The sequence below is a fragment of the Triturus cristatus genome, chromosome 5_2 (assembly GCF_964204655.1).
Source record: "Triturus cristatus chromosome 5_2, aTriCri1.1, whole genome shotgun sequence".
Classification (NCBI taxonomy): domain Eukaryota; kingdom Metazoa; phylum Chordata; class Amphibia; order Caudata; family Salamandridae; genus Triturus; species Triturus cristatus.
In genome coordinates, this window is record NC_140588.1 from 6,533,058 (window position 1) to 6,557,897 (window position 24,840).

General features: G+C 44.9%; 1 protein-coding gene across 1 annotated transcript in view; it reads left to right on the top strand.

The window, feature by feature from the left end:
• The window catches only part of DNAH5 (dynein axonemal heavy chain 5), a 5,853,083-nt gene that overhangs the window by 364,051 nt on the left and 5,464,192 nt on the right, over positions 1-24,840 (top strand). The window contains exon 4 of the mRNA XM_085606747.1: positions 21,537-21,700. Within this exon, the coding sequence (XP_085462873.1) occupies positions 21,537-21,700 (164 nt within the window). The remainder of the gene's footprint in view (positions 1-21,536; positions 21,701-24,840) is intronic.

The following is a 24,840-nucleotide window of genomic DNA, read 5'->3' on the forward strand; positions in this document are numbered from 1 at the left end:
AGCAAGCTAGGTGTCATGCTTCATCATCTGGGTTTTGCTCCTCGTCGGGTCGGTGCTGCAATTCCCAACGGGCACCCAAAGATGGGGCTCTTTAGCGGAGATCTTTTGTTCCTTGCCGAAGGTGAGTGCAAGTGAGGGCCAGGTAGGTGTAGACGTTGGTGAGTGTATTTTAAAACAGGGTTGGTTAGTCTGAATAACAAATTTTATTCGGTCAGTAAACCACCCTATTAAAAACGAGGTGAGTGGCGGTGGTCTGGACACAATGGGTCAAGGACTACCCTGCTCTACTCAGATGGTCAACATGTTTCTTGCCTCAAGGTCAGGGGGATCCAGCGGCAATTCATAGGACCAGTGAAAGTGAACTATCTACAAATTGTGAGGGTGTAAAAAAGAATATTAAGTTGTTGTGGTAGTGCCTGGATAAAACTACCCTCGGGAAGTGTATGGAAAACTTAACACTTCCGTATTGGAATGGCCTAGAGGAAAAGGAGAGAGGAAGCAAAACAGGCCAACGCAGAACATTAAAATTACACTTTGTCATATATATACAATTCGTAGTCTGGAGCCAAGGACTCCTCATATGCATGTCCAATACATGTAGCAATTGCGCTAAACAGGAGTGATCATGCATAAGTGGATGCAGTGTGAAGACACGTGTCAAGTGATACACAATCCAATCCAATCTGAATTTCACGTCAAGAGGTCTGACAATGCTCACCTAACGTTATAGAAGGTGCCGCTCCAATCGGTACATGGCGAGCCTCTTGGGATGGCGTGTTAGCCTACTGTGGATAGTAGTATAAACAAGACGCTCAAACAGGTAGGTGTACACGGATAAGACACCTGCTAGTGCTAGGTGTTATCTGAGGAACTGGTAAGCAAGGTCCCCCGGTACCCCGGTCACTGGAAACCACCGCCCGAGGAGCGAGCCGACCCCCAGTCCGGAGCGCCGCCCAAAGGAGGACCAGCGCACGGCAGCCTGAGGGTCGGTCCACCACAGCAGCCGCGGTTAGCCGTCCACCGGCGCATAGGGAATCCCCAACCGTTCAGTCTAAGTGATGTTAATCGGAGATTGATTACTTACAGTTCTGTCGCCCAAGGGTGGTCTGCAAACCTACCCCGCTCCGCCGAAACCGGGAAGTGTGGTTCGCTTTCCAATGCTCAGTTAAGAACCAATCCGGTAAAGTGTAGGCGAGTTCTAATTGGGCGTCTACAATCTGACGACTAGTTTCGGAAAAACCCCGCCTACGTAGAGTGACTACGGGCGCCATCTTGGAATGGGGTGCTTGGGGCAGCATCAGGTTGTATTTGGTATGTCTCAGAGGTCAGGAGAGGGTCCCCGGGAAGACTAATGAGCTCCATTATGCCCTGGTCTTGAGTATTGGGGTTGATCAATGTCTACAAGGGAGAGTAAAAGACTCATTGTGTACATCCTGCTCAAGATCGAGTAATGCGATCAGGTAATGCGGATAGAATCAAGCTATTTGCGGCAACACTGTTATGTCAGTCACTAGTCAGTGATGCCCCGAAGAAGCTATAAGGTATGTCGGATCGCTGTCGTATATGTAAGTCTAAATCCAACCCTTGTCTCCCACGTATGGTCAGGTTATTTGACAATACTCGGGCGGGTATTAGGATATTAGCGGCAACACTGTTATGTCAGTCACTAGTCAGTGATGCCCCGAAGAAGCTATAAGGTATGTAGGATCGCCGTCATATATGTAAGTCTAAATCCAACCCTTGTCTCCCACGTTTGGTCAGGTTTTATGACAATACTCGGGCGGGTATCAGGATATCAGTGTGTTAAAGTACCCCATGGTATATCGTCATTCAGACCTCTCGTGTCAGATGCCAATCTGTGCACCCATCTTTGTTCTAATCTGAACAAGGCTTGTGATGTAATACCTGGATGTGACTCTAATACGACCCATCTTAAGGAGTCTGGTGTGTGATGAAGACTCTTAAAATGGCAGTACAGTTTCGTGGTCTCTTTTAAGCATCTTATGTTACTTTTATGCTCCGTGATGCGTGTTTTGATGGGTCGTGTCGTCATCCCTATGTAGTTCAATGTACAGGGGCACTGCAATAGATAGATACAGTTGGTGGAGTTGCAATTGGTATGACGTGTCAGTGTCCAGGTTAGGGTGTCAGACAGAATCACTTCCTTGGTAGTCATCGTCTGTTTGCAGGACGTGCAGTTACTACAGGGGAAATGTCCAGTGACAGGTGGAAGCCCCCATAGAGTGCCCTGAGGGTTCTGTGTTTCTTTCTTAGCAGGTCTAGTGTGGATCAAGATGTCTTTCAGATTTTGAGTTCTTTTAAAGGCGAATCTGGGTTGAGGAAAAGAGAGGTTACCGGCAGCTAGTATGCCCCAATGTTTTTTAATTACTTTTTTCATTGTATTAGAGGAGGGGGTGAACGAGGTAACACAGGTCAGGATGTCGGTTTGTTCCCGGGTCTTGGTCTCGAGCAACACCTCTCTGGGGTTATTCCTAGCACGTTTCATGGCTTTTGTGATAGTGATGGTTGGATACCCTCTCTCTTTTAAATTGTTTGCTAGGATATCTGCCTCTTTTTTGTAGTCCGACACTGAGCTGCAATTTCTCCTCACACGGAGAAACTGCCCGAAAGGTAAGTTATCCCTCAATGCCTTGGGGTGGTGACTACTATACAGCAGAAGGCTGTTCCTGTCTGTTGGTTTTTTGTAGAGGCTCGTTGTTAACGCCCCGGACGCTAATCTAATATCTAGGTCCAAGAAGGCAATGTGAGACGGAGAGATGTGGTTGGTAAATTTTAAATAGGGGTTCTGTACATTAATCCATTGGCAGAACTCTTCACATCTACTCCAGGAACCCTTCCACAGGATGAGGACATCGTCTATAAAGCGCCTCCACAAGATCAGATTTTCGCCAAAAGGATTGGTGGGGCTCTGGATGACCTCTTCCTCGAATGCTGCCATATAGAGGCAGGCCAGACTAGGGGCAAATGTACTGCCCATAGAAGTCGCTTGGCATTGGTGGAACAGTTCGTTCCTGAATTCAAAGAAATTCTCCGTTAATGCCAAGGACGCTAGGTCCATAATGAAAGACACAGGTGTGGGTGATGTCCAGTCTTCATTACGAAGGGCCTCTTCGATCACTGTCAGGGTTGCTTGTTGTGGGATATTGGTGTATAACGCCTCCACATCTAAGGTGACCAGAAGGCTGATCTCTCCATTCGGTTCAAACCCTTCTACTGTTCTTAGGATGTCACTGGTGTCTTTGATGTAGGATGGTATTCTTTGGACCAAGGGTTGTAAAAAGTGGTCTACAAATCTGGACAACGGCTCTAAAACAGAGCCAATCCCGGACACAATGGGCCTGCCTGGGGTCGGTAAAGTACCTTTATGGACTTTGGGCAGAGTGTAAAAGTATGGTGTTATAGGATCACGTACATTTAGATAATCTGCTTCTTTCTTCGTGATCCACCCATTCGTCTCTGCCTCAAGGGTAAGGCTATTTATAGAGTTCTTCAATCTTGGTGTGGGATCTAATGTGATAGGTGTGTAGTATTTCCGATCACCTAGTTGCCTCCGGCATTCTCTCTCATAGTCGAGGGTGGACTGGATGACTGTGGCACCACCCTTGTCTGCTTGTTTAATTGTGATCGAGTGGTCGTCAGCCAGGGCCCTGGCTGCATTCATTTCCTCTTTAGAGAGGTTGTAGAAAGTATTAGACCTATCTCGTGCCACGGCTAGATCTTTGAGTATAGCCTTTTCAAAGGTTAGGACTTCTGGGGGAACCATGCCCGCGCTGGGAGTGAAAGTTGATGGTTTATGTAGCCCAGTGTCTGTTTCCCCATGTTACACATTAATCCGAGTGCACAGAGCAACTCCTGGAAGTCAGATTCCGGCCAGGCCCCCGACTAAGGATAAATAATAGACAATAGGGTTTTAACTTCCGCCTGTGCCTTCACGGAGACATCCCCTGCTGAGGCCCTTACTCTACTAGGCTCTTTATACCCTTTCCTTTGCTGCAATTACATGATTTCATTGTAAGGTCCACACAACCTAGTAACAGTTGTAGCATACACTATCAAAGTCCTTAAACCAATCACAGTCAGTTAATCCAAGGACACACACGCACCGATACTAGTCAGGCACAGGCACCAGCACAGCTCAAAACCTGAACAAACAATGACTTTGTTGGCTCTAGATTGCAGAATGTGGCAATGTCCTAGAGAGCCACTATCACCTAATGGTTTAGTCAGCAGCCCAAGGTGAATGGGCAGCTTCCTTAATTTACTAGTACCTGGTCAGAAGCTTAAATCGTAAACGGACCAACAGGTTTCTAACAATAGCTGCAGGAACTACTAAGTCTCTCCTGGGTCGACCAGCCACTAACTCCTCTCCTCCAGAGTGGCAGGTGAGTAAGTCAATCCCGGTGTGTGTCAGCACAATAGAGAAGCAGCCAGCAAAGTTAAGGGCACAGCTTTAAACAAATATGGCTTACCAGCAGAGGAATCTCATATCAAATTCGAAGAGGGTGGCCCTGCCCTGCCTCTTCCTGGCAATGACAGGCAAGGGCGGGCCTGTCCTTGGCCCAGTCTTTGCCCAGTCGCAGCCCACGTTTCGGGTCTCTGAGAGCCTTAAATAGCTTAAACACAAAACAGCTCTGCAGGGGTTTCTGGGCTCTGTAGTCCCTAGCTGCTGCTCCTAGCGCCTAGCAGCAGCTAACCCCCTGCAACTTCGTTATAGGTGACTGCTGCATCACGGGGACCTCCATGGTGGGCAGGAAAATTAGATGTGACAAAATGGACAGCAGCAAACAGAAAAACACTACATCAGCGCAGCAGCACTCCCACATTGAGTTACAGCTTGCTCTGCCCCCCTAGTCTCAATCATTCTCACTCCTTCTTACTCAGTCCTACTCATTTAGACACACTATGACTTAATCAGTCTCCCTGATTCTCACACTGTCTCACTCATTCTGACTTGCTATAACTGTGACTCACTCAGTCTTACACACAGTAACATTCACTGTCTTTCACCCTCACAATAACAGTCACTGTTATTCTCCCTCACAGTAACACTAACTTTCATCCTCCCCACTCACTATCATTCATTCATACTTAGTACTCACTCCTCCTGTAACTCATTGTCACTCCCTGACTCCCTCTACTGATCCTCTCACTTTCACTCACACACACCACATGCACATGATGTCTCTTATAAAACACTCTTACCTACAAACACACACAGTTACCCATTTGCAAAGCATAAAGCATTTGAAAGCTTTTTTATTTACTGATATTGCTGTAGGACCCGTTTGGATTCTTGCTCCTTTCATCTTCCGGAGCTGGGGCATGATAATTAAACCTCGAACCTGTACAGTCTCAGATTTGAGGTTTTACTCTGTACTCTTTCACCCCATCCTTTCCCAACTCTGTAAGGAGTTGGGAAAGGGGGATCGAAGAGTAGCCACAGGCACTGCAGGCCCTACGCATGCGGCACCCATGTCTACCTTTAGCTGTGATGTTTAGGACATCACAAATTGGGGAGGCACAGAGTCGTTCCAGGGCCACAGGCCAGGGATGGAATTTCTCCTCAGCCCTGGTGATCTCTTTGAACGCTGGTGCAGGCGCCTTAGTGCACCTCCACCAGCCATCAAGCAAAGACTGTGACGAATCTCTGCACACGCTCCGATCAATTAAAGACTTTCTTTAACAAACAGTAAACATAATACAATAAAAAGAGTCATCTGTGTGATTTTGTTCTTTTGTTCTTTAATCCGCAATACCCGGCCAACATTTTATTTTTTTTTGCCCTGAAGAAGTCGGGCGGTACTGAAGAACCAGAACCTTATGGGTCTGGCGGCGCAGGGTACACCTTAATCTCCTAGGTTCACCTGCTCAGCTACACAGAGACACGGGACACTCTGTCAGGCGTAAAAGATCGGATTTATTAGCTGCAGCTAGTACAGTTGTCCTAGAAGTACACACGGTATGTTCTCAGAAGACTGCCACTTCACTCCGTGGCGCACAATCTTTTATAGTACATACGTGAAATATACATTAACCAAAGACACACTTAAAACATATAAAAAGAACCAATAAGAAAGGTTGGAAAACAGAACAGAACCAATAGGAAAGATTTGAAAACAAAGTATTAGGTAACTCGAAGAGACCTCTCCTCCAACTGTGTTTGTCACCCCTCCCCAAGTACTAATTCATTAACAAATCCGCAACTAACTTGCAGGTGGCGAGATACGTTTGTGTGTGTTGGAGGACAGTTGTGAAACGAGAGAATGCTAGCAGAGGACAGTGAAGGCCAGACGATAAGATAAAGTCAGAAGAGAATGGTGTGAACCAACAGATAGTTGAGACAGGGATTAGGAAAACCAGACAGGGATTAGTGTACTCGGCCAGTCCTAACACCAGCCTTGTAAATAGAGGCAGAAGGCTTATTTTTAACACGAAGCTGCAGGAAAAGCAGAAAAGACTTTGCTCGCCGTGCTGCCTGAGTGAGGGCAACACAAAATGGCGGCAGAGCACAAAATGGCGGGTCGATTCGATCGTGATCGCAAATCGAAGTTCCTCAGACCCTCCTTTTGCCAGAACTCAGGCAAGATACATAGACTCATGTTAATCTGAGTCAATGTCGATGGCCATGAGGTCATCGAGCTGTTGCTGTACCATCATTCTAATATTCTCTGTTACTTGTGATTTAGGTTTAGGGATGCACATAGTAGCACATAGGTCGCAGATGACGGGACCACAGTGCATACAAAGGCAACAAGAGAAAATGATGGCCAAAACTACTCCAAGGAATGTTAATACCTTCCAACCCCATTTGGACAGTAGTCCCCAAAACCACTCTGAAAATGACCAATCTCCTTCGTCCTCATGAATCGACTCGGAGATTATGTGTAATTTAGAGATAGCTTGGGATACTGTCGGAGCGTCATCAGGTATGAATATACAACAACTGGACCCGATCAATTTGCATACTCCACCACGATCCGCAAGAACAAAATCTAAGGCAACTCGGTTTTGTAAGGTCATAAGACGATCTGCCTGTAGTTCTGCCGTGATATTACTTAAGGCTCCTACAGTGATGTCTATTGTGGTTTCTACGCCACGAACCAATTGCCTTATATTTCTGCTGTTGGCCATTGGACCCCAAAAAGGAAGAAATCCTTTGAGGAAATCTCCTCCCTCTTGTCCTGCTGTGTCTTTCGAATCAATAATTCCTCTGCCATATCTGTTTCGATAATGGTTTGCAGAAGCGGTATATGTAGGGGGAAGAAGGAAAGCTATATAGCAGGTATCAGAAAAACCAGTTGGCAACCAAGTGTAAGCCCTATTGTGGCAGATAAAATACGTGCCTTGAGATGGCACTAGAGGAGGCGAGTTCTGAGAGGAGTAAACGTATGTGTGGGAACAGTTGTTTCTTTGTACAGTGTCAGTAGACCGATCATTTATTTGAAGACAGAAATTTCCCTGATGGGGAATAGTCCAAATCGGTGGAGATTTTCTTCGTTTAATCTTATCACTAAGGCTAGTAACATAATGGGTGACGTTCCAGTTAGTGTATGCTTTTCTTTCGTCAATGGAAATCTTACTATTTTCCATGATTTTAGCCATAGCTACCATTCCCTTTATCAATGAACTATGACTGAAATCTGGACCACCAATATATGAACTAACGGATCATTTGAATTTACTTTGGTAGGCATTGGAGAAAATAACAAAATAGGCCCAAGCAGAACCCTCATAAGAAAACGGGAGAACTAAATATGGCATTCCTTTCTCTGCGGTATGTGGCATAAGTCCACACACCCAACAGTCAGTTGTATTGATCACTAATTGGTGTTGATGTAGTAACTGGACAAATGAATTGTTGTAATATTCGGTTCTTCTAATGAATTCATGTTGAGGAAGAGTATGAAATAGATGTGGAGAGATAGTAGAAGAAGAAGAGATAGAAGAAGGAGAGACAACTTTTTGCTGCAGAGCATAAACAATCCAACTTATACATGCCAATAAAACACATAATAATATACAAAGGTATATTAAAACGACAACACATTAATTTACAGGATTCTTTCTTCATTTCATCCTTTCTCTCTCTTTTGCCTAATGTAGTTTCCATCCTTCTAAATGGATGCTCACGGCAATCTTCCTCAATCACTTAGTTACGATTGTTTGCTGTCCTATGACACTGCAAGTCCTGCAGGCCTATGGCCACTACTCAGGTCGCAACGAAGACTCCTACCGTGACCCTGCAACTGGGATAGAAAACTACACAGGAGAGAAAAGTCTAAGTGTCTCTTACTCTAGGTCTCAAATTATAATGTTCTTTATCAGGTACGGTTTGATTTTGGAACAATGTTCATGGATTTGTCGTATCCAAGCGACGATGTGGTGTTATCGCTTCCTGCAGAATGTCGTCGTCCTCTTTTTCAGACAGTGTCCCACTCAGGCGTGCATCGCTAAAAGGTACAAATCGTGGAACTTTTTCACTTTCAGAGTCACCAATACCCCTACGAACCCACTGATCGAAGGGCAAAGGCTTTTTCTTGCAATGTACGCCGTGAATCCAATTTTTCTTTCCTTCAACTTTTACTGCTGTTCTCGTTGTCAAAAGCACTAAACGAGGCTCCTTCCACCTGGGCTCCAAATTCTTCGTCCTTTGGAAATTCTTTGTGCAGACCTAGTCACCTGGTTGGATGGTATGACCTGGGTCTGTGGAAGCCTCTGGCAAAGCACTTTGAACCTGTTGATGGAGAACACGTAATTTGGTCGTAAGGTCATGCAAGTAATCAATCAACATTGGATATGGCAATTCTTAGTATTTCTTAGGGCGAGGGACTCCGTATATATTAGCTGGGCGCCCAAAAACCACTTCATAAGGGCTAAGTCCCAAACGAGAGTGTACTGCAGTTCTGGTGGATATAAGAGCCAATGGCAAAGCATCGGGCCAATTAAGTCCTGTACTGGCTTGAATTTTCGCTAGTTTAAGTTTCAACGTTCCGTTGTAGCATTCCACTAAACCCGCTGACTGTAGTTGATTTGCCGCATGGAACTTTTGCTTGATACCAAGACCTGCACAAACCTTTTGCATGACTTGGCCAACAAATTCACTCCCATTGTCACTCCAGACAACGCGCGGCAAACCAAATCTGGGGAAAAATTCTTTCAGTAAAATCTTGGCTGTGGATAAGGCTGTATTGTCTTTTAGACGATATTCTTCTATCCACCTAGAAAAGGCACATACTACCACCAGAACGTATTTGAGGTTATTGCATCGCTCCATGTGAATGTAATCGATCTGCAACACCTCAAATGGATATGTCGGAGGAGCAAAGTGACCCGCTGGAGTTGGGGTTCCCTTTCCTGGGTTGTACATTAAGCAAACAATACAATGCTTCACTACATTGTCTGCACACTTTGGTATTCCTTCATTTTGCCACACTGGAGCCAAAAGCTTGCATATACCTTTTGCACTTAAGTGGGCTGGACCATGTGCCATAGTAACTACTGGGAGGACATAGGCATCTGGTAACAGCCAACGTTGATGTTCAGATAATTCCACCCAACAACCCATCTCATCTAACATTCCCGTACTTTCTTTCCACCTATTCATTTCCTTTTTGTAGCCTCTTTCTGAATTGACCTTACACTTTCCACTGTATCCTCATACATTCCTCTCTCGCTGACCCAATTCGCAGGACCTGCAACATACATTCGACTTGTAGCATCTCTCGCTGTCTTTTTCGCTACTTCATCTGCAAATGCATTCCCTCGACCAACATCATCTGTAATTTTTTTGTGTGCACTACACTTCACGATTGCTATCTGAGCAGGTAAAGAAAGTGACTCAAGAAGATCAGTCACCAACTGACCATGTTGTATTTTAGTGCCATGTGAAGTAAAGAATCCCCTTACTTTCCAGAGACGCCCAAAATTGAACGCTACACCAAACGCGTATTGGCTATCGGTGTACACGTTCACTCTTTTTCCTTCTGACAATACACATGCTCTAGTCAGAGCTATCAGTTCAGCTGCCTGGGCTGAATTGTGTCTAATACGAGCTGTTTCCACAACTGTGTGTAAAGTAGTAACAGCATAGGCTGAAACTGTGTCTCCATTAGGAAGTTTGAAACAAGAACCATCTACCCATAGAATTCCATCCGGATTTTCTAGCGGAGAATCTTTCAAGTCTATTCTTCCCTTTGTCTCTTCCTCAGTACGGAGGAAACAATCATGTTGGTTTTGAATGTCTTTATCTACTGGAAGAGGCAACAAAGTAGCTGGATTTAAAGTGTTACATCGTTTGATGCGTACATGGCTAGCTAAAAGTTTCAGCTCATATCCAGTCAGGCGAGCACTCGTAAGATGCTGTGTTTTTGTTCGGTTTAGTAAGGTATCCACTGCATGCGGCACCATAACAATAAGTGTGTTATCTAACACCACTCCAGCAGACTGTCTAATAGAATTTGCTGCTGCTGCTGTTGCTTTGAGACAACTAGGCAATGCTTTAGCTACTGGATCTAACATAGCTGAAAAATAGGCACATGGTCGCTGTTTGTCTCCAAAACGCTGTGTTAAAACTGACAATGCACAACCCTCTCTCTCATGGACATACAGCGTGAAAGGCTTGCTGTAATCAGGAGTACCCAATACAGGAGCAGAACACAGGGCAATACGTAAGTCAGTGAAACTCTTCTGACATTCGTCAGTCCATGGAAGGGGCTGAGGCGTATCTTTCAGAGTAAGTGCCAACAAAGGTTTAGCCAACAAGGAAAAGTTCGGGATCCACTGCCTACAATAAGAAGTAATACCTAGGAAGGCACGTACCTCTCTTTGTGTGGATGGCACAGACATTCGAGCAATCGCTTGAATTCGTTCTGGGGTCAATCGCCATCCCTCCTTTGATAGGAGATGACCCAAATAGGTAACCTCTCGACGAACATATTGTAGTTTGGAAGGTGAAACCTTGTAATTCAGATCAAACAAGTGACGTAACAATGTAACGGTCACATTTTTGCAAATATCCTCTAAATCAGCAGCGATTAACAAGTCATCCATGTACTGTATAAGAGCAGCACCAGATGGTAAAGGAAAAGTATCAAGATGAGATTTTAAAGCTTGGCTGTAAATAGAGGGACTTTCACAATAGCCTTGAGGTGCGCGCTTAAACCGGAAGCTTCGGCCTCCAAGAGAGAAGCCAAAAATATCTCTACTCTCTTCGGCAATAGGAATACTTGTTGTAGTACTTTATTCGACATTAACAAGAAATGTCATAAAAGTTCATCACAATGTATATAAAAACAGTTTAAAACATACCATACTACAGCAAACGACTTCTATTCATATAAAGTTAAAAAAAATAAAAAGAGTCATATATACTCGAATTATATTCACATGACCTCTAACATTACTATTGTGAGCAGAAAATGTTGGAAATTCCAGTAGGTAGATGGTATACTTAGGGATGTTCCACCTTAAGCAACCTACGTCTTAACCTCCATGCCCAACCCAGGTACTTGGCAGTCCCACAGATTACGCTTGGGACAGATGTATCATATGTCAAAATGCGCAATGCTGCCCTTGCAGACCTTATACCCAGATTTTTACAGACGGGTTTAAGCCACCTTAGTCTGGGTTGCCTGTATGCCTGACAGGCAAACATAAAGTGGCTAATGGACTCTGTGGGCGAAGCACAACCAGGGCAACCTGTTGGATGGGTATTTACCTTGTTCCAACTAGATTGGAAATCGTAAAGAGGAAGGGTGCCATACCGGAGCTTGAGGTATAATGATCTGTCATGCGGTGATTCAATAAAATCCAGAAAAAGCTCCAGTTTGGGAGCTGGTTTCATATCTAAAAAACGCACAGTAAGGACACCATCCTGGCTTCTTAAGTTTTCGGCCATAACACAATCCCAATAGATTTTTTTTAACGTTAGTTTGGGGGGAGGGGCCTGAGTCGCCCAGGCTTCTTCCAAACCAATCTTCTGCAGTTGTTTTTTCAGGTTTATTACCCATGGGATCTTGTGGTCTGCGCCCAGGTTTAATAACTCATCTAGGGCTGAGGCATAATGGTGTAGTTCGGGGGACCTTCTAATCCTCGACCAGAATAAAATAGGTCGCAACCTAGCCACATCGCTGATGTTAAATCTGCCAAAGTCGCTACGGAGTGGAGCTAGTGGGGTAGACAGGGGAAGAGAGACTAGGTCTCTAAAGAACTTGTTCTCAGATCTAATTAACTCTGTCAAGTTTTCAAAGCCCCACAGTTCCGCCCCGTAGAGGGCTGATGACAGTGCCTTCCCCTCGTAAACCTTAACGGCCGCCGCTATTGGCCTGCTGTGTGAGAGCCTCTGATGTTTCGATATTGCCCCTGTAGCTCTTTTATGGGCAAGGAGCATTTTAGAAAGATGGGGGGCCCATTTGAGCTTGTTATTGACCCTCACTCCAAGGTAATCAAAAGCGTCCACTAACTCAAGTGTGGTGCCATTGAGGTGGATGTTATTCCTAAAATTTTTTGAGGGAGAAAGCGCCATCAGCTTAGTTTTTGATGTATTTATTTTCAGCCCCCTGGTGTCACAAAATTGGGAAAAGCGAGACAGCAGTGTTTGTAAGCCCATAGGGCTTTTCGAAATCAAGAGAGTATCATCAGCAAAGAGCAGGGTAGATATTTTTTCCCCGCACAGGGTTGGAGCATCGACCCTGTCGCCTCTCAAATGGTCTGCCACACCATTTATATAGAGAGAGAACAGGGTCGGGGCCAAAACACAACCCTGCCGCACTCCTTTCTCGACTGAGATACTCTCTGTAAGTTGTCCCTGGAGACCCCACCTGACTTTGGCGAAATTGTCTGCGTGGAGGCGTTTAAGGAGGTTCAGGGTTAGGGGAGGGATTCCCAGATCAAGTAATACCTGCCACAGCTGTGATCGTGGGACCAGGTCGAAGGCTGTTTTTAAATCAATAAACGCCAAATAAAGGCTGCCTTTTTCGATGGCCACAGATTTCCAATAGATGGTGCAAAATCTGAAGACCTGGTCAATGGTGCCTACTCCCTCCCTGAAACCCGCCTGCAGATGACTCAAGATATCCTCCTCGGCTATCCAGACCTTAATCCTGGTTAAGAGGACTCTGCCAACCACTTTTTGAATTACATCGATTAGACTAATCGGTCTGTAGTTGGCAGGGTCCCCTCTATCACCTTTCTTGTATATGGCCACCACCTCCGCCCCCTTCCAGGAGTCCGGAATTGGACATCCTAGTGCTAAACTTTTAAGAAAGCGCAGGATAAATTCGGCCCAGAGATCTTTTTCGTGAAGCAGTAAGTCACCTGGGAGACCATCAGGGCCAGCTGCTTTACCCGGGGCAATCATGTTTATTGCAGAAATAACCTCAGGCAGAGCAAAATCGGGCTCCTGCTCAGAGGCTTCCAAGTACTCTGATTCAGGCTCCAACTCCCCGCGGCCCACTCTGTCACAAGATGAGTAGAGGTTTGAAAAGTGTAAATACCATTGGGATCCCGTTATATGGCTTGGTATTGGATCAGCCCCGCCCCTCATACCAGTATTTACGAGATTCCAAAAGAGGGATGAGTCTTTTAGTAGGGCTGCGGCCTTTAAGTCTTGCCAGTGGGATTCATCCCACAAGCGCTTTGCCAACCTTATGGTGTTATAGTACATTTTCCGGGCGTTAATAATGAGTAGTTGGTCCTTGGATTTAATGGCTAAGGATAGCGACTGTCTCATGGCCCTACAGTCTTGTGAGAACCAAGGGTTTTCTGATTTTGGAGGGTGCTGCTTTGAATCACCCTTCACCTGTGCCACAAAAAAATTTCCAGCCCTTCCTATCGTTTGTTGGTAAATTTCTAGGAAGTCATCAGTAGGGAGGGTCTTCGAGTGGCAACTGGTGAGTAGGTCCATTGCTGCAATACCATCTATGACTATGGATCTGATTTTACCCAGATCCATCTCACGCTTTGCTACCCTGGGCCATTTGAGTCGTCTATTGCAATTCGTTGGGGCGACCTCTCTAGCCCCAGACCTCTGTTCAATCGGGTACTCAATAGGAATAGTGGCCAGACCCCTCCTGAGTTGTAAAGACAGAGGGTTATGGTCGCTCTCAGGCCTATCAACCACTGTCATATCAACCAAATCTGGCCAGATGTCAATGCTCAGAAGGATGTAATCAATACGTGAAGGGGCTCTAGTTCTCGTAAATGTGGGGGCACCTAGGCCATCTGAGTGTGTACGCCCATTTGTAGCCCTCAAGTTGAACTCTAAGGTAAGAGCATTTATTTGCACAGCTCTTTTAGTCCAGTTCTTCAATGGTTGAAGGGTTAGTTGGGGTATACCCTGTTTAGAATCAATGTCACCAGTACCCAGGATGTCATCGCTGCTCGGGGGCTCAAAAGTACAGTTTAGATCCCCGGCAACTATGACACCCGCCTTGGGGGAAATTGAAGAGAGTTCAAGCTCAAGAGCTGAGACAGTTGGGCTTGCTTGCCCCCCGGGAGTGCCCCTAGCATAAATATTGAATATTTCAAGGGGGAGCTGATGGGCTGCCCCTTTAGTGGAAATATGCAGGAGGTCCTGGGATGTATTTGGGTGCCATTTGACTGTCCAGTTCAAACTAATGCTGATCCAAATTAAAAGACCCCCGGAGGGTCGACCTCGTGTGGACCTAATCGCAGGAATAAAAAAGGAAGAAAACCCTGATCTATGCAGAGGAACTAGACTCCAGGTTTCCTGGAAGAGAATAACATCGAATTTGTCGATGAATTCACTCCAAACAGGGTCTATAAGGTTCCTCCTTAAGCCTGCAATATTCCATGATAGTAGCTTGATATCACCCATGGAAGATGGCGTAGAAGGGGCCCCTGTGGCTGCGGGTATGGTGATTTGGGGGTTCACCCCTATCGCCAAGCTAGCGATAGCCTTTCCCTGGGCATTTAAGGGCGGATAGAACGATGGAGTGCTGTTCGAGGGTGGGCCCATGGCAAGATGCAGTGAGGACGTACATAATGGGGGATCTATAATTGTATTAGGTAGTCAATCAACTTGTCTTAGGCCGGAGTCCTCACCCTCTCTTTGGAAATTCCAAACAGGAAGCTTACGGATCTGAATGGAAGAATAAGCTGGTGGTGAGGTTCTTTACTCAAGCAAGAGTAAGTTTTCAGCTAAGGCAGGATCCCTAAACATAATCTCTATACAATCAGTGTCAGCATCCACACGAGAAAGCCTCCTAACCCTTACAATATCCTCTCTGATGATAGATCTACATCCTCTTACGTGTCTCAACCAGTGTATAACTTTATTGTGCAGGGATTTGCTGCCCTCAGAAGCATAGCCAGATTTCATTTTAGGTGCGTGAGTCATGAAAACAGGGAAACCCCTGCACCCGAGATGGTGAATTGGCGAAGGAGATAGGAAGTGAGATGTGGAGTTATCTCGTCTAGATGAAGGAAGACTAAGAGGACGTCTAGAAAGAGGAACTCCAGTGGTTGTACTTAATGGTACAGGGCTTCTCGGTGGATCTAGGTGTAGCTTAGACTGATCATTTTCTCTAGAGGTGTTCCCCTTAATATGCGGGCCCGTATTTGCATTACCAACATTAATTTTTAAGGGAAGTGTCTTTGATGGATCGGACTTCTTCATAGACAAGATTGTCCCAGGAACAGATGAAGAGGCCGGGGGGGTGGACGGGAGGGCATTATATCTAATGAGACTCTCCACCCTATTACTAAGTTCAGCCACCAACTCCTCCAGTCTCACTACTCTGCCATATAATACTGAATAATGATCGGCAGCAGAGCTAATAGAAGTCGAAGAGTCTGTTATAAGTCCGGCGGCCTGGCCAGATGGATAAGACAGGTCAGGGTCAAGAAGTGCGAACCTGTTGTTACATAATAGGGCTTGTAGAGCAATATCCGGGGTTGCAGGGAGTACGTCCGAAGTGTTCTGAGTAGAGGTAGTCGTGGAGGTATCGGATGCGGGGTCAGACCTTTGCTGTTTTGTTGATAGGAATACTAAAAAAGGCATTCTTTAGATCGATAACTGAAAACCAAGTCGCTGTGGAAGGTATCATCGTCAACAGAGCAGTGATGTCTGGGACCACCGGAAATTGTGGTACAACAATTTTGTTTCCCTCCCGAAGATCAATTACAAAACGATATACGGGAGGCTGAGAAGGATCAGTGCGTTTAAGAACAGGAAGAATAGGACTATTGCATATGTTTCCTCTCGTTTCCTCAACCACGCCCTTCCGAATCAAATCATGAATGATTTCCAAAAGCGCTTTTTCATCTTCAGTGGAAGTTCTATACTGTGGAATACGCGGTAATTCAACATTAGGCTTAAGAGTGACAACATAAGGTGGAATCTCAAGACAACCCACATCATTCGGACCTGTAGCCCAAAGCGTTGCCGGAAGAGAAAGCAATTCAGGTGGAAATTGGTCTTTTGACAAATACATTGGCGTAATCAGTTTCTGTCCTAAAGTAAGATACACACCAGAAGGAGAACAAGATATCGTTGCATGCATTCTCTTCAATAAATCTAAGCCCAACAGATTCTCACCACAACCATTCGTCAAGAGAAGCGGAGCTTTCAGATCATAAGGGCCAATTGAAATAGGCAAAGGGCAAGAAACTGGATTACGAACAGGGGCGCCAGAAAATCCTACAGATACATTTGTTAAGCCAGACAAAGGTGCCCCAGGGAGTCTAGAATGAATGATAGAACTTCTCATCGCACCAGTATCTAAAAGAAACGGCTCTGAAACGCCCATTGTAGTAACATTGACATAAGGTCCATTCTGGTCTACTGGAATCGACACAACTCCCTTACTTTGTCCAAGGCTGTCCTAGTTAGCATGAAGACTTTCATTCCCGTCTTCAATATAGCAATCCTCATTATAGTACTGTGTAGACCTAACATTCTGCTGATCAAAATAATTAACGGAATTAGGAGGAGGAAGGGAACGCTGTTCTTGAGTCAACACACCTCGACCTCTACCTCTGTTTGCTGACTGGAGGCCAGCACGACCTCGTGGAGCAGATAGTGTCCCATTACACTGAAATAAAACCGGACAACTATTCTTGAAATGACCTTCCTGTCTACAATTGGCACATTGATTAGGACCTAACAAAGGTCGCGGAATATATGGCTCAGGCTTTTGATACACCCTCTGAAACTGCGGAGGCTGTTGAAACTGAGGCTGAGCATAACGAGGAGGATAAGCCTGTTGCAAGAGAACCTTTGTTTTTAATTCTTTCGTCTTTTTCTCTTGCTTTTCTTTTTCTTCTTTATCTCTGTTTTCATAATATTGAGCAGTAGCCAATATCTGGGCTGAAGAAGAAATGGCCCATGAACTTTCGGTGTCTTTCAACTTATGTGACAGCTCGGGAAGCAAATTAAATACGAACTTATCTACAAATAACCGCTGTCCACCCTCCGTAGTCATATCTTGACCACTGTGATCGACGAATGTCTCCTCGAAACGAGTAAAGAAATCATAGACACTTTCATCTTTCTTTTGCTTGCATGCCGCTAATTTATCCCAGTTAACTCTCAATGCAGGCATCATCGTTTTCATTAGTGTAATAATCCTACCAGGGAGTTCTGAAATCAAAGCGGTTTTGCACTACCCACTTGGTTTCTATCTGCGGCAATTATAGCATTCCATGTACCACCCTATTCTTGAGCGTGATCCTCTCTACGAATCCTAGCCCATAACGCTTGTGGAACGACATTCCCCATCAACATATCAATATCTGCTAAATTCATAATGCAAGCTTCAACAGTTTGTGACAACTCTTTATAATAAGTAACCTGCAGGGTTCTTACGAGGATCTGGTAGAGACTGTTTAAAGGCTAAAACTTCAGATCTTTTCCAGGGAACATGTACCCATATACGCTGGAAGTGAGCAGGAATAGCTTGATTAGCACCTACTGCTGGAACCTCTTCTCTCCATACCGGAGGAACCTCTCTCATTGGATAATTTTTCAGTGTTAACCTAACTGGAGGATCGGAATCTAGAAAAGTCTGTGAGGAAAATAAGGTTCTGAAGGAAACAAGTGTTTTTACAGAGTCCTCAACCTTAGAACCCACAATGAGACCTTTATCAAAATCAGCCTGAATGTCTAACAGACCCTGAGGAACCGAACCCAAGTCCATATCCTCCCATCCTTTAATAAGAGTATCACACATAGCATTAAAAACATATCTCTGCGTAGGCGCGTTCCACTGTGAGAAGGTAGGCATAATATCGAGCACACTATACCTAGGACCCTTTTCAATCCATTTAAGAGCAAGAGAGTCCAACCTCTCTCGTTCTTCAGAATCTGGGAACTGACTACGAGACTGTCTTCGAGAAAAAGCCGGAGATACATTAAAAGCTTCAAAGAAAGGAGATAGAATACCAGTGACCGTGTCCGTGAGTCGCTTACGCACAGACAGAGAATTGGACATAAGGATAAGGGACAAGGTATTAGGCGAACTAACAGAAGGAGAACCAGTGATTGCAGGAGGAGCAGAAGGCAAAGGAGATCGATCTTCAGGAGATGAGGGTAGAGTAACAGAAGTTGAAGGCAAAACTGGTAAAGGAAATACTGGAAGGGGCAAATTTGGAAGAGCCGGAACAGGCGGAGGTACTACCGGCGGCTGAACAGGCTGTAACAACTGTGGTGCATTAGCACCTTGTACATAGGGTGGAGGCAATCTCAATAAGTGAGACATCAGGGGATCTTCTTCTAAGTCTCTCTTGTTATCGGGAAGAGAAACAGGCAACACCGGATAGCATTTATCTATCGCCATAAGATGCTGTCTCTCTGAAATTTCTGTCGCATTATCAATTTCATCGTCTTTAAATCGTTGGGCAGCCTGTATAATTGTCATACCCTGTGCTTTTCTATCTCGTTTTATTTGCTTAATTTCCTTCTGTTTGGCTTCCTTACGCCAAAGGCGGAAAGAGTCAAACATTGCCGGCCGGGCTTTTCTTTTGAATAAGACTGCTTCCAGATTATCTAGCACATCAGGCTCAAAACTACCATTTTCTGGCCATTTTAGAACACCATCTTTCTTCGTGTATCGGGTCCATGTCTCGTTAAAGGCAATGGGGCCAACACCATGTTTAGAATAGAGCTCATATGTGGGAGTTCCAACCCAAGAATCCTCAAGCCGGGAATCCCTAGTACAACCAAAGCAACAAATTTTACCAAACTTAGTTAGACCAGGCATCTCGTGATGTCTCCGGACTGTTCACAAACTTCAAGGGTGTAAACTCGTTACTCAGCACAAATGCACTTACCTCTCGGCTTTGGCTATTGCAATAGTCAAATCTAAGGACCTGAGGACAAAACAAAGTACCAAAATTGTGGGAGCGACCCACCCAAAATACTTAACTAAGGACTAAGGACGTCTTCTTACGCCAACAGAGACCCGTCTATCGTCTCGCTTTACCATACATCACCAAAGGAAGGGCCAAGGCAGGGCGGCAGTCAGGGCAGCAGTCATCAGTAGCCATCAGGAAGGAGTAACCACGCTGCAAAAGACCTTCGGACCACTTCGACATACAGGGGTCGCTTGTCATGGCTCGCGATTCCTCCAGAATTTTCTTGCAGGGTTCCTCACGACCTTCAGGCAGAACCGGTACCACTGAAGCCGCCCCACGTTGGGCACCAGTTGAAGAACCAGAACCTTATGGGTCTGGCGGCGCAGGGTACGCCTTAATCTCCTAGGTTCACCTGCTCAGCGACACGGGACACTCTGCCAGGCGTAAAAGATCGGATTTATTAGCTGCAGCTAGTACAGTTGTCCTAGAAGTACACACGGTATGTTCTCAGGAGACTGCCACTTCACTCCGTGGCGCACAATCTTTTATATTACATACGTGAAATATACATTGACCAAAGACACACTTAAAACATATAAAAAGAACCAATAAGAAAGGTTGGAAAACAGAACAGAACCAATAGGAAAGATTTGAAAACAAAGTATTAGGTAACTCGAAGAGACCTCTCCTCCAACTGTGTTTGTCACCCCTCCCCAAGTACTAATTCATTAACAGATCCGCAACTAACTTGCAGGTGGCGAGATACGTTTGTGTGTGTTGGAGGACAGTTGTGAAACGAGAGAATGCTAGCAGAGGACAGTGAAGGCCAGACGATAAGATAAAGTCAGAAGAGAATAGTGTGAACCAACAGATAGTTGAGACAGGGATTAGGAAAACCAGACAGGGATTAGTGTACTCGGCCAGTCCTAACACCAGCTTTGTAAATAGAGGCAGAAGGCTTATTTTTAACACGAAGCTGCAGGAAAAGCATAAAAGACTTTGCTCGCCGTGCTGCCTGAGTGAGGGCAACACAAATTGGCGGCGGAGCACAAAATTGCGGATCGATTCGATCGTGATCGCAAATCGAAGTTCCTCAGTACACCCCTAACGACGAAACACGTGTTGGCTGGGCATTGCGGATTAAAGAACAAAATCACATAGATTACTCTTTTTATTGTGTTATGTTTACTGTTTGTTAAAGAAAGTCTTTAATTGATCGGAGCGTGTGCAGAGGTTCGTCACAATTTTGTCTGATCCTAGGGTCTAACTTGGAGGGCTCAGGGTGTTTCCCCTCGCCTCTTGCACCACCACTATTACTCATCACCTTAAATTGACGCAAACTTTTTAGGCGCCAATTTCTCCCAGAGACTAACACCCCCACACTATATCACTTATCAAGCAAAGACTGTTGCCAAACCCGAAGGAGGTCGGCATTTTTATTATACCAAGAGTGAATAATAGATTATTATTCACTCATGGTTTATTAAAAACAATCGGGACAGAAAACAAGGGGGGGGGAGGGATATCCTCTGAGCCCAGAAATAGGAGCCACCATTGGTTGATACAGCTGATATATGCATACAAAAAAATCTAATGTTAAAACGAGCAGCAATAATTATTTTAAAAAATGTAGTTCTGGCCGTGAACTGCTGATTTGTGGAAAATACCTCACCCTAAAACATACCTCCTCGTCGTTTTAGGATTGTAAAAAACTGTAGAGCAACTCTGCGCTGTGCAATTTGCTTTGCTATTTGCAAGGCCATCAGTGAAATAGTAAATAATCTTTGCTATTGTAGCCAGCGGTTGTGTAAATACCAGAGAAAGTTCACTGTTTTCCCAGTGGCTGGCTAATAGCTGCGAGCTTTAAGAAAATTGCAACTTTTCCCTGGGGTACCCCTGTTTTCTTCAAGTAAAATGCACAATTGTCCATTTATACGTAGGGCATGTGGAAGGAAGATGTATAGGAGTGAGCGTTTTGGGAGAGGTTTGGTACTTTGTTTTAATTTGGATTTCGCTGGAGAACTGGTTATAAATGTAAGCCTGCCAATAACATACTCTTTGTCATTATGTGTGTGCTTCTTTCAATAAAGGTAAATAAAAATATTTTTTATTAAAATGTACCTGTAATTTATTATCCTGATAAAAACGTGTTTAAAATGCTAAATATATTTCAAAACCTTATTCTGCCCAATGTTGTGCAGGTCACATGGATCCCCCAGGAGGAATTACAAATGTACACACAAGAAGGAGCAAAAAGACCAAAGTGTTTGTGACGGAAGGAACAGATGTTGCCCTAACTGGCGTATGCATATTTTTCATTCGATCAAATTCTACAAAACTGATCACTACAGATAATGTGCACAAGGTAAGTGTTTGGTGGATGATCTCCATTATCCCGTTCCCCCACGACCAACAGTTGTTACCCACAATCAAATAAACTTGTCTTTCATTCTGGTAACAAGCACAATATTGCATTGGTTTGTAGGTCTCGCCTACAAAGTTGGTAAACAGACCTAATTTATCCAATATAGAGTTAGGCCCCAATTAGGAGTCTGTCAGTCTACGGTCTGCCAGACACGCTTGGGCACGGCAGGCGGTCTCTCAACCACCCTATTATGAGTTGGGCGGTGAAACCGCCACAGCCCACCAGGGAACCACTGATCCCTGGCTGTGTAGCTGCGGTTAGGAGGCAGTAATACGCTTGGCGGGACAACTGCAGTCCCGCCAAGCATATTACAAGTTTCCTCTCCGCAATGAAAAATTGTGGTTCCACTGCCAAGAAAACCATGGCGGTGAGAAAATAAGGCCCCCTGGTGCTTCACGCCGTGTGGATGTACACAGAAGGGCACACAATTTGTCCCCCTGTGTGCATGCACACCAGTTCCTTTACAGTCCATTCCATGCAGGAACTGTTTTTGGCTTACCCATTGTGGTGCCCATTTTCATGGCACCGCCGTGGTAACTTCAAAAACAAAGCCCGCCAGACAGGAGGAAACTCCTAATCTGGTGGGCAGTCTGACCACGGCTATGACAGTGCATTGGCAGGGCGGACCTGGCGCTGCACCGCCAAAGTCGTAATTGGGCTCTTAGAGTGTATTCATGATTCAATGGTTCTTTGCCTCGCTGTTCTTATTTGTTCTGCCTAAAGAACATATAAGTCTCACCATGGTTTCATTCGATGTGTGGTGTCCTTCCACTGCTTTTTTTCCCCTATCTCTAACTCCCCCCTGATCCCACTCTTTAGTGTCCCCACTCCCTTTATTAATAGCCCCCTGCAGTTCTTGTTTGCTCCATCAGCACCCTTGTGTTCCACCTGCTTCCCACAACTATATTAGCGGCCGTCCATCTTTAAATGGATTTGACTCTATTTCAGGATTGCCATACATGCATGACGAGCAGACATTTTTGGATGAGTTTTTTTCAGCTTTATGAAAAATTGTTCCAAGATGACTGCTGTTTCTGCATATATATGCATGACTGCCATTTGGTGTCATGCCCGAGAACTACTTTGCCAATGTTTTTTTTTTTGCTAAACACAACTGAAAGCGGCCCCCAGAGTACTCTGAAGCTTATATTCTTATATGGGGGCCCAGTTGTTGCAGCAGCTGTGTTCAGACTGGTTTATTAAGGATCTGCCAGTAGCAACATAGTTGTGTTCTGAATCAGTCCGACAAGAGCTGACTCTGGGTGTTGATAGCTAAACAAGTATCTAGATAGGTATGAGCCAGTAATTTTGTCTTCAGACTTCATGGAGAACATAAGGTGACTATATGACCAATAAATTAGATTTGCAATTAACCTATTTATTTATTTATTTATTTATTTTTATCATTTATTAAGCGCGAACAAATGCCCACAGGCGTCTCGGCGCTGTACTGTTATTACTCTCCCAGTGATCTTATAAGTAGTTAGAGGTTAAATAACCAGGTCTTCAATTTTTTCCTAAAGGACATTAAGTTTGAGCAAGATCTTATGGTTTGCGGGAGTGTATTCCATAGTCTTGGGGCGACTACTAGGAAGCGCCTGTCTCCCCAGTTGACTAGCCTGGTCCGTGGCACTACAAGGTCATGTAGTTTTGCTGATCGTAGTGTTCGAGTGGGGACATATGGAACCAGATGTTCACACAGGAATTGAGGCGCTTGAAGGTGCAGTGCCTTGTAGACAATGCATAAAGTTTTGAATTTTATTCTGTTCCTAACAGGAAGCCAGTGGAGAGTCCTCAAGGTCTCAGCCACTGGCGCGAATTTAGGAATATCAAGAAGGAGTCTGGCTGCTGCATTTTGGATTGTCTGCATTTTCTTGATAATCCTGACTTGCGCATTCCCAAACAAGCCATTGCAGTAATCCAATGCTGACAAAACCAAGGCGCTGATCAATGTTTTTCCCACGTTTTTTGGAAGGAAAGGGAGAATCTTCCTAACCAGCCGTAATTTATGGAATGCCGTAGAGGCCGTTTGATTGGCATGGGCCACGAAATTTAGATTGTCATCGAAGATGACTCCTAAATTTCTCACCTTCGTGACCGGCTTAGGTACCGCTCCGAAGGAAGAAGGCCACCAGGTTGGGGACCAGCTAGGATTGAGGTGGCCAAAGGTGACCACCTCGGTTTTATCAGAATTAAGTTTCAAACTGTTTGCTGACATCCAGTTACCTATGGCCAGCATACCTGTTCTGAAACGCTGCGCCACTGCTTCCCCATCATTTCTGACAGCCAGTATCAGCTGTGTATCATCTGCATATGAGGTAAGGTTCATCCCATGCGCTTTGATGGTGTTTGCGAGGTCCGACACATATATGTTAAATAGCGTCGGACTGAGGGATGAACCTTGAGGTACCCCACATGGCAATGATAGCTCTGCGGATTCAAACTGGCCCAGTATGACAGACTGGGATCTCTCTGCCAGAAAAGACGCCAATAGATTTTTTGCTAGCCCTTGCACGCCCATTTTTTCGACACGGTTGACTAAGATCTTATGGTCAACCGTGTCGAAGGCGGCCGATAAATCTAGAAGTACCAGGAGCGCTGTACCGCCTTGGTCTCTGATTAATCGGATGTCATCCGCCGCTTTGATGAGCGCAGTTTCTGTGCCATGAAACTTGCGGAATCCAAATTGTGATTCGTCGAGCAGATGATGTTGCTCGATGAATTCCGCGAGTTGGATATTCATGGCTTTTTCGATTATTTTAGCCAGAAAGGGTAAGTTTGCAATAGGCCTATAATTTTTTAGTTCTGTTTTATCTAAGCCAGGTTTTTTCAGGAGGGGTTTCAGTAAAGTCTTTTTTAATTGATTTGGAAAGATGCCAGTGCAAAACATGACGTTACATATTCGTGTGATGACTGGAGTAACAATGTCCATTAGTGAACGAAGGGTATTCAGAGGACAGGGGTCTAGAGCTGATCCAGAATTAATAGTGTTAATGATGTATTGAATTTGATCCTCTGTAACTTCTGCGAAGCAGGAAAAATTGTTGCTTGAGGATGATCTGTTTGTTTTATCTGGGTCC